Genomic DNA, 18,433 nt, shown 5'->3' with positions numbered 1-18,433 from the left:
AACCGCAACAGTCCTGAGTTGTGAACCCCTGCAGTCTGTAAATCTTAGACTTGGATGTGGTAGGGGAGCCAGAACATGAGTGGACGAGAGGGCTCTGCCCTTTGGGGCCAGTTCCCTGACATGCCTCTTCCAGAACCACAGCTCCCAAGCCATGAGAAATCCATGACATGAAACAGTGCAGAACTCATGATGAGAAAGAGATGAGAGGTCACAAATGAAAAGTAAGATGAAAAATATATAGGGGGAGAGAAAAGCCAATACTAGCAACAATAGAAAAGTTAAAAGGGTATTTTAAGGGCCGACCCCATGGTGCACTCGGGAGAGTGTGGCACTGGAAGCGCAGCGACACTCCTGCCGTGGGTTCGGATCCTATAATAGGAATGGCCAGTGCGCTCACTGGCTGAGCGCCATGCGGGCGACACCACACCAAGGGTTGCGATCCCCTTACCAGTCACGAAAAAGACAAAAAAAAAAAAAAGCGTATTTTAAAAATAAAAGACTATCTAAGGATTTAAAAACATAAGTATTATTGATTGGGAAAAAATAGTTCTAAAAGATATTTTGTTCTCTGTGTTAGATAATATTACTGAATTGATATTAATTTTCTTAGGTGAGATATAACAATGTCTTTATTTTCAGGAGATATATGATTAAGTATCCACAGGTAACGTGTCACAATATCTGCATCTGTCAAATGTTACAGCAAAATAAAGTATATGTGTATCTAGAGAGAGAAAATGTGGTTAATATTTTAACAACTGGTAAACCTAAGTGAAAGGTATAAGGATGTTCACTGTAGTATATTTCAACTTCCTGTAGGTTTGAAAAATTTCAAAACAAAAAAGAGAAAACAGCGAAGTATTTAAAAGTAGATAAGAATGAAAGGTAAAAATAGAAACTTGAAAATTAGAAGTTATAAAATAGGGTGAACAGTAAAGGTTTATCACGAGAATAAGAGAGGTGAATAAAGCTTCAAAACAAAAACAGCCTCAATGAACTAGGTAAAGCCAGAGGCGACAGAATCGGGGCTGAAAGCAACCATGTGGTGCTGGCACAGGTCGCCTGGGCAGGAAGCGTCATGATGCCCTACAGCACAGTTGGGCCAAGCAGAACTCTCAGGCAAGAGCAAAAGTTGTTGCCCCTTGCCCTAATGACTGTCTGGTTTATGAGGTTTCTGTTGTAGAAAGGATTGTTACCTACAGAAGAGAAAATACCAGACATCTTCCCAATAGGTACTGGTAAGAGTGATATCATGAAATACATTATTTGGTCTTTGTCCCAAGCACACAGTTCTTGAGATCTCCGGAGTGGGAAGAGTGTCCTTTGTGTGCTAATAATTTGACTGGTGGTTGGCAACCCCTACGTAGCTTCAGGATGAGGACTGGTCACAGGCAAGACCAGGGCAGGACTAGAGGGTTGAGACTTTTAGCCCCAGTCCCCAACCTCCAGGGAGGTGAGAGGGACTGAAGGTTGAGTTGGTCTTCAATGGCCCAGGATTCACTCAATCCTGCTTATATGATGAAACTTCCATAAAAACTCAAAAGGACTGGGTTAAGGGAGCTTCCAGGTAGAGGAACCTGGGGAGGTCCATGGAGGGTGGTGAGCTGGGGAGGGCAGGCAGCTCTGTGTCCCTTCCCCCACTCCTCGCCCTGTGCATCTCTTCATCTGTGTCCTTTGTAACATCCTTTACAATAAGTCAGTAAATATAATTGTTTCCCTGAGATGCTCTAGCAAATTAGTCAAACCTAAGAAGGGGGTTGTGGGAACCCCCATGTACAGCTGAGGGCTGGTTGGTTAGCTCAGTTGGTTAGAGTGTGGTGTTATAACACCAAGATCTAAGGCTTCGAATCCCCATACTGGCCAGCTGCCAAAAAAAAAAAAAAAAAAAAAAAAAAAAAAAAAAAAAAAAAAAAAAAAAGAAAGAAATGGCTGCAATTTACAGCTGGTTGGTCAGAAGCACCGGTCACAATCTGGGTCCTGCAACTGGTATCATTAAGTGAGGGGCAGACTGAGTGCTCAACCTGTGGGCTGAGATAGTGTCAGAATTGAGCTGAATTACATGGTACCAATCTGGTGCCTGCTGCAGAACTGAGTGCTGGTGGGGAGAAATCCCCATACATTTCTCGATGACCAGAGAAGTACAAGGGTACTTAAAAAGTTCATGGAAAAATATAATTTAAAAAAAAAAATGAATCTATGAACTTTTTTTTTTTTTTTTTTTGTGAACAGCTGCACCGCGGGGCCATCCCTATATAGGATCTGAACCCGCGGCGGGAGTGCTGCTGCGCTCCCAGCGCCGCACTCTCCCGAGTGCGCCACAGGCTCGGCCCTCTATGAACTTTTTGAAGTGCCCTCATATTGTGTGTCAATTGTTGAGTACAGAACAGGAAAAACACTTTGGTTTTTCCTACATTTCTCAGTAAGATACCCAGACAGGTTTGTTCTCATTCTCCATCTGAGGAGAAACAATCGTCTTATAGTTTTAAGGTACCTAAAATAACCGTTCAGAATTGGGATGAAATCCAGAAATTCTCTCTATGCAGACACAAGATTCTCTAGGTGGGCATCAGCCAATGTCCAGCACATGGCACAATCCCACCCTATTCCTCTCCCAAATAAATATATCCTTAAGAATCTAGCAGCGTTGCTTTAGGATTGAGGTACTGGAAAAATGGAAAAAGGAGCTGACCCTTCCCCTTGCCAGGAAGGGGAAGTGAGACCAGAACCTTCAGGAACATTTACAAAGTAAGGGGAAGAGGAGAAAGGATGTAATGCGAGTGCTGCTGGGTCAAAGGCAGGTCTGACAAACTCTTCATAGCAAGGATTCTGTTTTTGTCCCATTTTTGGTAATAGATTTTCTCCCTCACTCCTCTTGGGTCTTTGGAGCTTGTGGCTATCGCTGTTGCTCCATTCTCAGTGTTTTGTTAAACATGTGCTTGAAGGCTAAATGGCAAGGTGAGGTTACATGAGGCACCTGATAGGAGGCATAAGGTCAGGGAGACCAGAAGAGACAAAGATGGACTGCCCTAGTAGGAGCATGGCTAACTGTCAGGTTGGTCACTTTGACTTCGACAGAGTAAATCAAATCATATCCCTTTACCAGCAGTTTTCAGTAGACAATAAATTTGGATATACTTAAAGCCAAATAAATAAGACCACAGCTGGCAGAAAGATGGCTTTGGGCCCAGTTCCAAATGTTGGTCAATCCCCAGTATGGATCAGGCGCATGAAGAATTGGAAGGAAAAAGAGACGCAATTAATTATCAAACTTTAATTGATAGACTAATCTTACAGGATAAACAGACAGCTAGTCAAGGTTACACTTTAAAAAAAATCCAGCAGCGCAGATCTAATAGACTAAATACGTTCATCTCCTCCCAAACAGGCATTTGATTTAAAAAACAGAAACCAGAACAAAGTGTACACCACAAGGAAACAAGGTACTCACACATATTGTTAAGTAACTCTGCAGAACTCTTTAAGAAAGAAAAAGAAAGAGGTTCTTAGAAATTTAGAAAGCAGTAGAACCACCCAACCTGGCAGTTAAATCTACCAGATGTTCTGCACATCAGGGGCTCCTGATCACCTGTAACTTCAGAAAGGCTGCTAGACCCTACTAAGAAGGAAACAGGTGCCAATCCTAACTGGAGATGACTTTATCACAAAGCTTTAAGACAAAGGGACCACCCTTTTCCAAGACCAGAGGCAGGAAGAGAGACAAGGAGCGAGGGAAAGTGGTCTCCCTCAGCAGATGGGTGGAAAGCAAGCCTGCCCTTGCATGGCCCTTGGCACGCTGAGTCTATCCCCTTCCCCGCCCCTGGCAAAGAAAGGGTGGGCCAAGTGCAAGAGCCCAGAGCGGCTCCTCTAGGCACATGGTTAAAGTAAGAGTAAGAGGAAAACAAGCCCCTTCTGGGTGAAGTATGGCAACTTTTCTGAGATGTGGCAATGCGGCAAAGTTAATCACTTTGGCCCTCATAAGATAAAGCAGCAACTACAGAGCCTACTGAGGGCCTCACCTGGGTGTCCCTCCTGTGTCCACAAGATTAGAAGAAAGTGCATCCTTAGCTCAGTTGAACTTCATTTAAAAAGAGCTAACTCTACTTGCAGAAGGCCCATCCTGGATTAAAACACTTAATACTGAAGAGTTCTAGCAACTCCTGAGTCTAAGTTCTCTGATTTGACCGACCGAAACAGAGCTGAGGGGGACTGGGTTCAGCAGGGATTATCTTGTTACAATATTCAGCCAAGTTGCTACAGGGAGGAAAGAAAGGCATGATGTCTGTGAGTGAAGACCTGCCAGAGGACCGTCAGTACCAATTCTACAAGAGAAAGCAGTGCATCAGCAGGCTGAAAGGTGTCCAGCCCTCGCAGGGGCCAGGCCCTCCCTCCACCTCCAGGTGAGTGCTGCTAAGGGCCCTCTCCAGGAACCAGCTCCTCCTCCCTTCACCTGCATGCCCTCCATCTGCAGTGAGGGAAAAAACCCGGTCCTCTCTGACAGTGACGGAATTGGACAGCATAATCCCGAGGAAAAAAATAAAACACTGCACTGACACCTAAGAGCAAGAGTATTTCAATTTGTTTACACAGACTTAGTCAGTATACTCCAAACTGTGAGATATACGAAGAGACTGCTCATGGGACTGAGTGACAAAACAGTGAATACTGCTATGACCCAGACACAGATCTAAAACACTTCTCAGCGGCTTCTGGTGCTGTCTACCTCTGCTCTCCTGAGAGCTTCCAGCAAGGTCTTCCATGCAGACAGGGTCAGGAACCAGAGCTCAAGACTGTTGTAGTGGATTTAGTGAGCTCTGCAAAGCAATACTCAAACAGCTCCGTACAAAAAGGTGTCATTTACATTATTATTTATTTATAGGATCTCCAAGTAAGGAAAAAAGCACCATTTTACTTAAAATGAAAAGGCTCACGCAGGCTTTGGTCCTCTTGAAATGACACCAGCCTGAGTGAGAAGCAGTTTGGCCCTTGGGGAGCAGGGGACGATGGAACATACACTCTCACTGGGAGGAAGGCATGTCGCGGGGAGCTGGCAGAAGGGGCCTCGGAGAGCAGCACTTCGAGCAAGGACAGTCTGGCGACAGAGACGCCTGCTTTGAGAGATCCAAGTGGGTGTGTGGCACTGTCAGGACAAGTCTCCAGGATGTGGATGCTGGCAAACAAAGGAGCAGTATATAAACCGAGATGACACTACTTGCTACATGATCATTTCCTCTGTAGACCTGTCAACCGCAGAGGGAGGCTTGGAAGGGCAGCAGAGCACCACTCCTGTTCCCAGGAATTATAGGCCACCAGGACAGAAAAGCTGCAAGGACCGCTCCTTTCTCAAGGGATGAAAAACAGGCAGTTTCATGGATGCTGCACTTCACATATGCACTAATGCCCCCCAAAAAGCAAAGAGTAGATTTTCCTGCCCAGATGTGTAACTTGGCATTGACTACACCACGAAAAGCAAAAGTCTGTCTGTGTGGGCTGGATTCCTGAACTACAGCTTAGAAGGAATGGGCGGAGAATATCATCCACTGGCTCACAAGGAATAGTCATCTGAGGCGCACACATGCTAATACATTTCACAGAATGAAGGGTAACAGCCTAGAATCCAAAATATGAAGTCTGGAAAATTTCTCACCAAACCTTACGAGAGCCTACAACCAGTGAGAGGAGAACTGCAAAGATGGCAGCAGAGACAGCAAACAGCACAGAGGGTATCACTCACCAAGAGACTTTCCCTCATTTCAGAGTCAGTCAAGCCAGAAGGAGACGAAAGAATCTCATGTGTACAAAGAACATGAAGACTAAAACCAGAAGAGGGTGAGCTAATCATGAAAGCAATTTATCCCATTTTTGTTGTTCAAATAACACCAGACAACACACTAGCTCAGATGTCTTCTTACTGACAAAGGTGGCATCTCTGAACCTGGGATAAAGGACACTTGAACTTAATGCATGAGTAGAAGGACCGAATGGAGAAGCATAATTGCAATTAATCATCGGACTGCTTAAGAATTTCTTCAAAACTTCCAAAGAAAGAAGATATGTGTATCTGTAGCTTTATGGCTGTAGAAACTATCTTCTACCTGGCTCCTTTTTGAAGAGGTCTTTGTCTGCCTGGCAGTTGGGGCTTTTGAGTAGCACAGCCCAGGCACACGTGTGCCAGGCCGGGCCTCAAAGCCAAGCTCAGTGAGGGTTGCAGACAACCTTCAAACCAGCAATGGAACTCCCTGGAGATCAGGGCCCAAAGGGCAAGATGTTTAGATAGGCGTCACTGTGAGATACTCTGCTGCTCAATGAACACCACAGCCAGTGTGGGAGCTCCCTGACCAAGCCCCACAGCTCCCCCCTCCCCTGTGCATTCACAAGGAGCAGCAGCACGGGGGGAGGGAGCCCAGCAAGGAGGCATTGATGAGGTACAAAAAGAGGAACTGACATCTTTGGGTTTTTAAAACAAAAACTCCAATCTAGTAAGTAAGAAAATAAAAAAGGGAAAGAATTAAATCTGAATCAATGGACAGAAAAATATGGCTTACTAACCCCCTCATTTTGCAATTTCATACGAAGAAGGAAAAAAAAAACACCCCATCTCATCACAATGCAGTCCAAATGTTTGCAACCAAAGATTTATGAAAATATTTGTTGAAATCACTTAAAAACAAAAACAGCAGAAAGCTTTTGATTATTCTTTTCTCAACATAATTGGCAGATCTACTCTCAAACACACTTAAGAGTATTCCACACAAGATGTTCGGAACTCAGATTTATTGATTTCCACTGTAATGACTTTAAAAATGGTATGAAGCTGACTGCAAGAAAGGGAACCGGTGATTTTAAGTTAAAATTAAGCTAATGGTGAAAGTACATCACCTCTGGCTTCAGTCACCACATCGCCTTAGATTGAATATAGATTTTTTTTTTTTTAACAAAGTTCCAGAACTCTGAAATCCAGGGATGCTGCAGGCCTCTCCCGGCAATGTCCTTCACTTTGGGTCAGTCTCCTGGGCCAGAGGTGAAAGTGCTTTCAAAAATACTGCCATTTCCCCAGCACAGTGTCTTTGATTGCATCCACATATTGAGTTGGAACCCAGTACACCCAGTAGTAAGAGGCTTCTGTGGGGCCCAACTGAAACGCCTGGAAGGGAAAAAGGAAAACCAAGTGGAACTTGAGAGGTTGGGAGACCAAGCAGGCAGAATGACACAAATGGAGACGTCTTGGGAAGTGAACTGACTAAAATGGAAAGAAAAACAGAAAAAAACTGTGCACACCGGGAGCATTCTCCTAACAAGCCAGAAAAAAAAAAAAAAGGCGGAGTGCAGCATAGCCAAACTTAAAGTAGTGGTTCTCAAACTTGAGCGACCATCTGAGCATCAGAACCACGGAGGGCTTGTTGAAACACAGGTCAGCAGGCCCCACCCCTTAGATGTGCTTAGGGGTGGGGCCTGAGAAACTTCTAAGGAGCTCCCAGGTGATGCAACACTGCTGATCCTGAGAACAGTTTGAGAACCACTGCCCTAGGAGACCTGCCACGCATGCACAAAAAACAGGCATGAAGGTTCAAAGCAGCACTGTCTGAGATGATAAAAACCTGGCAACAACCTGCACATCCGCCAGTAAGGGAACGCATAGCTAAAAGGTGATGTGGCCTATTCACACGAATAATGAAGTACCTTTAAGAAAGTATGAAATGGATCCACATGGATCTGTAGTTAATACTGACAGACCATAATGTCGAACCAAAAAAAGGGCGAGTTGCAGAACAATACATACCATGATACCATTTAGGCAAACTTAAAAAACACAAAACAATACCCAATCTTGTTCATGGACATGAATGTAAATAAAGACATAGGTGGATGGAAGGACACACAGAACACAGCACAACAATGGCCATAGGGGGAGGGGAAGACAATGGGACGTCACCGCTGTTGGTAAATTTTATTTTTTTATTTGGAAAAAGATTTAGAGCAAGTTACAAAATATTTACAATGGTCATTTCTCGGTGATGGATATATGGGTTTGTTATAGTATTCTTTTTCTGAATTTTTAAAAAAATATTGCTCTAAAAATGAAAAAGTATAGCCACACTTTTCTAATTGTGAACTATGACACATTAGCTAGAAAAAATACATCTGCAAAAAGAGGGAAGTAAATACTTTCATTAAGACAAAGGTCAAGGTACTACTTAATGGTGTTTAGAAAAGAGAAGTGGGGGCTATCAGGACTACCCTTTGCCAGATATAACCCTAGGGAGGAATGAGCATTTAAGTTAAATACTGAGTCACAACCCACTCATGCTAGTTCCTTAAAAGATGTCCAAAATGGTCCACTCAACTTGTCTGTAACCCCTATCACAAGGCTGCTCAAAAACTGGGGCTGCAAACCCTATGGGTAACATAAATGTTTCAAAAACGGGTGAAGGGGCACAATTAAATGAATTAAAATTTAATTGCTAACAAATAAAAATAAAATAACTGAGCAGACAAAATAAATCTGCCTGCAATCCTTGTTTTAAAGACTACAGAGAGGGCTGGCTGGTTGCTCACTTGGTTACTGCACGGTGTTATAACACCAAGGTCAAGGTTTTGGAACCCCTTACACGCCAGCCACAAAAATTTTTTAAAAAGAAGAATAAAAGACTAGAGAGAGACTAGGAAAGGAAGGGCTGCCAATGAGCCCCAGTGATGCTGTCTCTGGTCCCGGGGGTGAAAACCCCAGGATCCCTGAAGCCCAGGACTGCAATACCAGCTATGGCCTTGCTTCAGCACCACCGGCTGACACCTACAGTGCAGGACAGATGACACTGGGGATCTCTAGATATTTCCCATAGTAAGGGGATCTTCAAACACATCCTTTGCCATGGACTTTGTAACATGAACCCACAGGTCAAACCACCAGCTGCTCCTTGTCCCTGGGATGGGGCAATGTAACCACACCACTATTGGCTGGATGCTGACAAACCTGCCTCCTAGGATGGAGAATGGCAGGTGGCCCTGCCCTCACAACACCGCTGCTTAGGTCAGGTCCCTGTCATAGCACCTGCAGAGTTTAGGTATCTAAACTTCATTTTTAAAGTGACCCCGCCAAACAGTGCTAGGAAAATGGAAGCTTTGCCCAAGATGCTCATGTTTTCAGATCCCTGAATTCTTTGCTTTGTTCTGTACAAACTTGCAGAACACCTCCAAATGATGTCTTGGGAAAGAGTACCCTCCTCTCTGTAGAGCAGACTCTATGCAGAACAGAGGCTCCACAGACTCTGTCCTCCCTGAAGGGGCCTCGGCCACTCAACAGGTACAGCCTGGGAAGAGCAGGACCATCGAGGATGGGAGGCTGTCTGCATCCTCATAGACACCACAGCGAGGGGGAGGTTTCGTTTGTATACGCAAGACAAAACTTAAGACGAAACCCACAAGCCATTCCTCCTCTTTATATTTATTTTCTGGGTCTAAAACTAAAATGTTACAAAGAAGAGGGAGGGCAAAAGAGACAGGAGAAAACATGGCCCTTTTAAATTGATGGAAGGGTGTGTATGGGGCCGGGAGAGGGGTAGGGAGATTGCAAGATAAACAGAATGAGGAATAGGGTTATGGATCAAGTTCTAAGCAGATAAAGAAAACACAGGGTCTTAAAACAGTGTGTTTTCTGAAGACTAAGTTTTCTCTTCAATTAAAGAAGCTCAATTAAAAATCCATTCCCTGCTAGCTGCAACAGAAGCAGGAATCTAGGAGAGGCTACACCCAGCCAGTGCTACTTACCATCATGTGGTAGTCTTCGTGTCCTTCGATAGGTTCACTGACCACATTTTTAATGGAGCCCATGGGCAATTTCTCAGTCCGCTCTAAGTTGAGAGGGATTACAGTGATTATTCAAAGGCCCTCCGATTCTAACTCCTCTGACTCAGCAGTCCCTGGTCAGGGCTAGGGGCTGTGGGATCTATGCTAAACTCAAGTGACTGGCGCCATGCCCTCTAGGGACAATGAAACAGGATCTTCTGATCAGTGCACCTACAGCCCTGCCTGGGAGCTGGGAACTCCTCAGGAGCAAATGGGGAACAGAACTTGGCAAAGTAAAGGTCTCCGCGGGCAGAGACATATCTTTCCTGGTATTATTTTTAAAGTCTGATAATTAATAAATATCCAAGAAACTCCTTTGTACTCTTAGTGCCCAAGCCAAGGATTGGCTAAGGCTTTGGGCGCCTGAGATCGGGAAAGACAAAAGGCCCAAGAAGAGAGAGGTAACAGCATTCCCCTGTGATTTTAAAGTCTGATAATTAATAAATATCCAAGAAACTCCTTTGTACTCTTAGTGCCCAAGCCCAGGATTGGCTAAGGCTTTGGGCGCCTGAGATCGGGAAAGACAAAAGGCCCAAGAAGAGAGAGGTAACAGCATTCCCCTGTGGCTCTCACAAGGAGGGCAGAAGGCTTTGGCTTTAACACTAGCTTCCATACCAAGATCCTGCTCCCACGCCATCCCCATCCCACCCCTGGTCCCCCACCCCTCCACAGCCACACACTTCATGAAATTCTCTTAAAACATTTATAACCTCCTGTGATTAACACTTGAGATACCACTGACCACTGGAGTCAGAGGACACTTTGCAGCAAGTTTAAGGATGGCAGGTGAGAAAGAGGAGGCAGGGGGATGCCTGGAGCGGGATGAGCCTGCAGGAGTGAGCCAAGTGCAGCAGGACCAGGTGTAAGGCAGGAGGTGCGGGGCACCTGCACAGCCGCAGGTGACCGCCCAGAAGCGACAGACACTTCATGTGCAGGGGACGTTCTGAGCAAACAGTTCAGTGGGAAAAACCTCTGGATTACAGCCTTTGCAGGAAGAAAAATCTGGAAAGGTAGAATCTAAAAATAGGTAAGTTGACAAAATGGACTAGGAATTTAGAGACCAAAGGTCTGGTCTACTGATGACTTAAGGTATTTTACTTCCATTCCGTGGGCCTTGTTCTCTGAAAAATGCGGGTCAGGGAGAGGGGACCTGAGATGTTCACTCAGGCTTTGACTTTCAGTGGTTCTAAAACAGTAGCCCATAGGCAGGACCTGACCAGCAGTTTTCTCTAAGATGAAAAATTTTAAAACAGCTTCCACCTTGAAGTGTCAAGATTTCACACAAAAATACGGATTTGGGGGGCTGGACGATCAGCTCAGTTGTTTAGAGCGCAGTGTTATAACACCACGGTCAAGGGTTCGATCCCTGTACTTGCCAACTGCCAAAAAAAAAAAAAAAATACAGATTTTTGGCTTCTCTTGAAAACTCCAAAGATTGGACAATCCTGGGCCCACGTTCCTGAGTGACGGCCATCAACTAGATAAGAGACTCAACTCCCCTGCAAACAGGGCACCCGCGTTGTCCTGGCAGCTTCCCCTGTTCACATGTCCTGCCCGAAGAAGCTTGTTCTTCTCGCTCTGTCGTGCCTGAGGCTGCTAATACTGCCTCCTCCTACGCAAGCTGGCACAGGGAGAGAAGAAGCCGAGTGGCAGCCCTGGAGGGTCACTTGCTCAGCAAAGCACTCCATCAAGAGAGGCCAGCTAGCTGCTGGGATAGTCATTCCACAGCAGCTTCTTGCCAGCAGAAAGATGAAGCCAGTGGCTAGTAGCCAACTCCTAGAACAAGCTGTCCTCCTATGAGTCCTTATGACACTCCGGTGACAGGATTCCCGGGCAAGTGGGAAGAGTGCCTGCCCCCTGGACTCCTGAGGTACAGTGGACTGGGTCGGAATCAACCCTGGAAGACAGCCATGCTCCTCAATAAAGCTGGCGAGTAAGGAGGCTTTCAGTTGCTCAAGGGGCCCCAACATATCAAGGTAGGTGGCTGCTCCAACAAGCTAAAATAAAACCTCCAACATGGTACAGGAGGTTCATGTTCTCTCAGTTCTGTGGTTATGATGTGTTTCCCACACAACTTTGTGACATGAAAATATTCCCTGAGGAACTAACGAGCACTCACAGGCTCAGTCCCCTTTCAGACCTCCTGTGGGCAGTGTCTTCTCAGATCAACCTAGCAACTGCCTTCAGTTAGGCTGTCCACAAGCAAAGGTAAAGTCTACTGAGAGGCAGGAAGTCTCTGCATTTTGGCAAGTGAATGTAGTGATGGAGGACTAAGCAAAACCACCTACAAAGTGGACAGAGCAGGGCAAGGAGGTGCTGGGCCAAGCTCTGCAGAAGAGAATGACCTAGTAAAGGGTTCAAAGACTCTTGGAAAAACTGGGGAAACCCTTAAATATTCTGCAAATCTTGTTTTGATCATGCAGTTAGAGTCGAGTGTGAAATGAAGAATATTGCAATTTCTCATAAAATTGTTAGAAAACTAAGCATTTTCGGCATTTCGGTCTTTGCTCATTTTAAGAACCAGCAAACGGTTGAAAATAAGAAACTTAACTTTCGTGTTTCAGATGATAAAAATCTCACTCCCCACCACCCTGCCCAGATTATTTTCCATAAAACTTTGGTCCTATTTTAAGTGGAGTCATACTAAATGGCCTGTCCCTGAAACCAATTAACCTCAGATGATGGGACCCCCTATACTTCTCTTTAGCATTTACCTCGAACACTGAATACCTACAGTGCTGGCCAGAAACAGGTGAATTAGGCATGTTCGGTTCCCTCCAGGAATCTAACGGGGACAGACAAGTCAGAAAGTAATGAGTGCTCTGGGGATATAAATGGGGCGCTCTATGAACAGAAGCGGCAGCAATTCATTTGGAGGGTCGGGGAGATATCAGGGTAGGCTTCATTAGGAGAAGACGTTTAAGTAGGGCCTTGGAAGATTTTATTAATAACAGGGAATGGGAAGAAGGCATTCCAGGCACAGCATGGGCAAAGACATGGAGCTGTGCAAAGCACATTGGGAGGTTCAGTGAGTGACGCAGCCAAAACACACAGGAAACCACTGGGCAAGATCAAAAGCTTGGTCAAAAATTTTAAATTGGGCCCATTGCTGAGAATACTGCACACTATTTGTAGGCATTTGAACTTGGCCTCAAAGAGCCAAAGGTTTTTGAGCATAGGAACCAGTGACAAAAGCAGTACAGAAGATGGACAGGACAGAAGAAAACACAGGTGGGTGGGGCAGGGAAATAGGTTATGCTGCTTTTAACAGATAAAGTTCAAAGAAGCTAGGAGCTTTAAGTGGCACGACAGAGTGGCAAAGAAAGGGACATGGACAATTCTGAAGTGTAACTGACAAGACTTTGTAACCATCTGGGGAAGGGAGAGGGAGGATAGTCAGAGACGCTTCCCAGCAAACAGCAAGGCTGATCCAGATACCATGCACAGGCAGGGGGCAGGGCAGGCAGACGGCAACCAGGCAGGGAGGAAGGGGCAGATTCCTAGGCAGCAGTCAGGAAAGCATTACCCACTACGGTGTCAGACTCTGACCTATAGGGGCCAGGCAGGTGAAATAAATGAAATATACTAGCCATGTATAAGACAAATGGGATCACAAGGACTACAGCAGGGCCCACTGGAAACTATGACTGGGCTCAGCCAATAGATGCCATGTGAGAAAGAAGGCCCCAAATGGCCAGATCTTCTGATTCTTTTCAAGAGAAGCCAAAAAAAGCAGATTAAGTGAAATCTCCTGATCTTTACAAATTATGTGTAAACCCACAGAACCCTTGTCTGTGGGCCAGACCTGGCCCTCTGGCCACACGTTTGGGACCTCTGACTTTGTGTGCGACTGAAGATCAAAGTTTGATGGGTTGGCCCTGAGATCAGACTGAAAAGAATGAGGGCGAAGTGTCCAAGCAAAAGATGAACATCTAAAAGCAAACTCAGGGCCGGCCCGGTGGCGCACTGGATAGTGCGCCGCCTGGGAAGCGCAGCAGCGCTCCCGCCTGAGGGTTCGGATCCCACATGCGGACCGGTTCCCGCTCACTGGCTGAGCGAGGCGCGGGGGCAGTGCCGAGGGTTGCAATCCCGTTGCCGGTCCCCGGTCCGGTACGGGGGCAACACTGAGGGTTGCGATCCGTTGCCGGACACGGAAAAAGACAAAAGACAAAAAAATAAAATAAAATAAAAGCAAACTCAAAAGCCAGAAGCACGCAAAGCACAGTGAACAGAGAGAGGTCTTGCAATGAGGAGCCGAGCAGCACTCAAGGGAGAGCTGTGAGGTGCCAGAGGCAGGCAGGGAGCCAGGAGAAGAGGACAGGAGTAACACACCTTTAGTGCCAATCCACAGCTGGTCTTGTTCCAGCTTAAAGGTGAGTCGCACTTTTCCTCCAGACTTATTGTACATGCCGGATAAGGGTACCGTTGGCAGGCGCTCCTGGAGGCAAAAGAGCACAGTAACAGATAGAGGAACAGACGGATAGAAAAAAGAGAAGGGAAAGGATTGGAGGATACGATTACGGGAGCCTCAGGAAGTCAGAAGGCGGGACTGGTTCATTTTCAGAATGCTCACAAAGAAATCTGGCTCACCTGGGCACCCTTGACAGATGGCATCACATCTTCAGGTTTTCCTTTATCCAACACTTTCCTGTGTTGCTATAACATAAGTCAGGAGACATAATTAAATGAGACAGTTGCCTACATTTTAGTCATGTTACTATCTCTCTGAAAGACAGGAGGAAGAAAGCCTTCATGCTTCGGTTCAGAAGTTTTTAATGTCTACAGACTATGGGTCCTTTGACACTACACAGCAGGGACATAGTCCTGGAAATGTTCCACATCTGTGCTAGCTGCTAGCCACTGGTGGCTATTAAACACTTGAAATGTGGCTAGTATGACTGAGGAACTGAAGTTCTGTTTTATTTATTTATTGTTAGTGCCAGTGTTAGCTACTGGAATTTAAGTTTAATCAGCCACATACAGCTACTATATCAAAGCTCTAGAGCAAACAGGATTTCCAGATTGCTAATTCAAATAAATATTACTCCCATCTTCACCCCTCCAAAAAAAGAAAGAAAAAACAACAATAATAACAACAAAAACACCATTGAAAGAATTAAACATCAAGCTAAAGAGAGTCACAAAGGGTGCTGCTTTCACGGCAGGTAGAAAATGTCAGTCACTTCTGTCAACTTAAACTCTGAAAGAAAACTACTCAGCCTAACTGCCTATAAGGGACATTTCTTCAACAAATGGAAACCTGGTCCATTGCAGAAGCCTTCCTCACTGCCCTACCCTCAACCTCAGCTAAACAGAAAGCTTGAAGAGACATATTTCAAAACAGAAATGCTGATTACTCTACAACCTGAAATTAAGAAGCCTCTAATCCCACCCTGGCCCCCTACCCCGAGGACTTTGAGGCAGCTCATTTAAGAATTCTAATTTCATGGCTCCCTAAAACAGCTCTCCTGCCTGGCCCAAATGCCTGAGTCTTGTCTCCTCTCCATGTGTGGCTTTACAGATACAGCCATTGCTTGGTAAAGCTGGAACTAGCGGGCAGTGAATGGATAGGGGGGAAATTTTTTTTATCAGATTTAAGCACCAGGTGGCCATGAGCCAGCTCAAACCCTCATTGGCATGGCAGAAACCCACTGGTAGGAACAAACTCAACCCTGACAGACTGCTGGCAAAGGGTCACCCTATACAACAGCCCCAGGTTCCTGAAGAAGCTGATAAAAAGCCAAGGAACTGGATCCCTCTCATTAGGGCTTGTTACGCTACATAACTGGCATCAATGAAACAAAGCAGCATGGGTTGGAAGTATAATTTGGGGCAGACCTTACAAGCACCTTTTGAAGAATTTTTCCTGCACTCTGGAGAACAGTTCTAGGCTTGTTAAGCTACCACTAGTAACTCAAAACCTATATTTGAGTAGCACATTATGCTCCGAGGGTGTGACCAGTGGGAATGCTCACTCAAATCTGGCATGCTCATATTTGACTCTTTCAAACGTGTGGCAGATGAAGACAGGAAGATGGAAATGATCCCAATTGGTTATAAGACATTATGATCCGTATTTGGGGGTGAAAAGTGTCCAAATACATCCTTTAGAATTGATATAGTTTAACAATCCCTTATCCAAAACCCCATGAACGAATGTTTTGGATAGAGTTTTAGGGGTTTTATAAATATAATATAGTTAAAAAATACATTACATAATATCCTCCATGGGGTCTGGAGCAGCATCTTGTCACCAAACATGTTAAAACATATATATATATATATATATATGTATATATATATATATATATTTTTTTTTTTTGGCAGCTAGCCAGTATGGGGTACATTGATATTTCTATACCAAAACATAAATATTCACACTAATGCTGGACAGGTTTTACTGCCAAATTTATAAAAACACTTCTGGTTTTCAGACCGCTTTTGGGTTTCTGAAGGGATTATGGATCTATACCACGAAATTGTATCCTCCCATTATTGAGCATAAATCCTAGTCTCTACAGTCACTAAAACTGATGTTGGTTTGAGTTGATATACTCAACTCACTACACCGGTGAAGGTGAGAATATCTGCTTTCCTGTTGATGCCAAGAGCAGCCAGGAGGCTGTTCAGCAAGCAATTGGATGTGCTGGGTGATGAAAAGGCAAGTGAGGATTCTTCCAACCTGTTCCTCCTACAGTAAAATAGTCTCACTCTTCCTATGTCAAAAAGAATTCTAATGGCTGTGATGAGCACAAGACAAGACCAGATCTCTTCCTTACAAAACGAGCATTAGACAGTGTGAAAAATCAGGCCCCATTTCATGAATGAGGAGGACAAAAAAGCAGTGTTTATCTTCCTTCTCAGTCTCATTTGGCTTCCTGAAATGGTCAGCTTTAGAGGAACCTCTGAAAATCGTTGATTTCCATGCCTGTCCAGAACTGGGCTTGTTGACTGGGGGAAGCCACAAATCAAAAAACAAATGTAAGCACTACAAAATGGGGGATTAATTCTAGTACTAGCATTTTTCTCTGACACTAATAGAGAGAAACCCATGTCCGATTCCTTTCAACACCTGGTCTAAAGCCTCCCTTTACAAAGGCCTTATCCTAAAGTAGGTAGACTTGAGACACACTGACCCGCCAGATGAGACAAAGTTGCAAATCTCAGGTAGTTGTCACCTCCACTCTGCCGCACCCAACTGCTGCCATAAATTTCCATCATGGACCCTGTCCAAAAAGGAGCTTATTCTAGGGAGAATATAACCAGCCAAGGCTCAAGAGGACAAAGCCTCAAATTTCTCAGGACCAGCAAACACACAGCGGACTCACTTTCTGTCTGCAGAGAGGCTCCTTCTTGTTCTCTTCGGCCTTTGCATCCTGCTGTGCAGCATCTTTGGGTGTGTTTACTGCTAAAACATCATTTATCGTGGAGCCCACCACCATGATCTTGGCCCCACTGGTCACTTTTATTTCTCTCAATGTCTTATCCTCGGGGACGAGTCCCTTATACATGACTTTCTGCATGGCAGGCGGGAGACCTTGGGAAAAGGTAGAGGGCAGACAGTGAAAGAAAAGAACGAAAAATGTATGGACCTTCAGTAACAGATGAGGAAGTTAATATGGCTCCACCACCTACTGACTTTCTGAACTTGGACAATTCACAACCTCTGAGCCTCAATTTCCATTACTTTATAACAGTGGTGAGAGTAGGTCCTTCTGTACATACTTGTTTTAAAAATCAAAAAGTAAATGTAGAGCATTTAGCGCAGTGTCTGGAATTCAGTAATTGTCCAACAAATATTAGCTATCACTCTTTCCAAGTTGTTCCTCAATCCTGTCATCACTCAAATTTTAAGTGAGACTCCACAGGTATCAGGATACACAAGCCAGAAAGGATAAAGGTCCTGTTCCTATGGCGCTTACAGACTACATGGAGAAAGCTTAAAAAAAAGAAATTATTTCAGGTAGCAAAACGCTATACACAAGACATAACAGAAATATTAGCAACTATGAAGGATCAGCATGATAGTTAATAGCAGTGTTTCCCAAACTTCCCTTATGAGAATTACCTAAGATATTTGCTAAAATTAAATTCCTGGCTACCTCCCAGACCCACTAAATCAGAATCTTCAGGAAAAGGTGTAAGCGCTGTAAATTTGACAAGTGCCTTGGGTGATTTTTACTAGAGATGTTAGGGCAACACTAGTTAGAGGCTGGGCTCGAATCCCGGCTCAGCCCCTCAAAGCTCCAGACTCCCGAATCTCATTTTCCCCAACTCAATAGTCATGGGCACTCAGGTACTCACTCCGGCGGGCTGCGACGAGGACCGAGGGCGCCGACGCCAGGACAGCGGCCAGCGGGCGCCCGGCCGGCCGTCAGCGTCGCGGGGATTACCTGTGATCGAGTGGATCTTCTCCTTGAGCTCGAAACCCGTACTGTCCAGCGGGAACTTCACGTCGTGCTTGGTCTTGTTCCAGATGATCCTGAGGTCCACCAGATCCCTGCCTGCGCCGCCGCCTGCGTCCTCCCCGTTGCTCACCGAGGCCCGCGCCGCGGCGTCCCCGGGGGGCTGGGCCGGGGCCGGCTGCAGGCTG

The 18,433-nt window shown here is 45.3% G+C and overlaps 1 protein-coding gene across 1 annotated transcript; it reads right to left on the bottom strand.

Annotated features, from left to right (window-relative positions):
- Positions 1-3,251: 3,251 nt before the first annotated feature.
- Positions 3,252-18,424, bottom strand: UBFD1 (ubiquitin family domain containing 1). The gene is made up of 6 exons (XM_008568264.1): positions 18,234-18,424; positions 17,169-17,377; positions 14,431-14,496; positions 14,173-14,278; positions 9,763-9,845; positions 3,252-7,141 (listed from the first exon to the last, which is right to left on the bottom strand). Exons 2-6 carry the CDS (start codon positions 17,361-17,363, stop codon positions 7,031-7,033), a joined length of 561 nt encoding a protein of 186 aa, XP_008566486.1. The 5' UTR covers positions 17,364-17,377; positions 18,234-18,424; the 3' UTR covers positions 3,252-7,030.
- Positions 18,425-18,433: the final 9 nt, after the last annotated feature.

The sequence above is a fragment of the Galeopterus variegatus genome, unplaced genomic scaffold (assembly GCF_000696425.1).
Source record: "Galeopterus variegatus unplaced genomic scaffold, G_variegatus-3.0.2 Scaffold391, whole genome shotgun sequence".
Taxonomy (NCBI): Eukaryota; Metazoa; Chordata; class Mammalia; order Dermoptera; family Cynocephalidae; genus Galeopterus; species Galeopterus variegatus.
This window is presented reverse-complemented; position numbering and strand designations above follow the sequence as displayed.

Bases quoted from the DNA above. Each gene is read 5' to 3' on its own strand.
- UBFD1 (XM_008568264.1), bottom strand. From the start codon at position 17,363: ATGCAGAAAGTCATGTATAAGGGACTCGTCCCCGAGGATAAGACATTG. The intron at 14,497-17,168 runs GTGAGTCCGCTG...CTTATGTTATAG, and splicing joins AGCCTCTCTGCAGACAGAAA to CAACACAGGAAAGTGTTGGA. The intron at 9,846-14,172 runs GTGTGTTACTCC...CTCTCAACTTAG, and splicing joins GCTGTGGATTGGCACTAAAG to AGCGGACTGAGAAATTGCCC.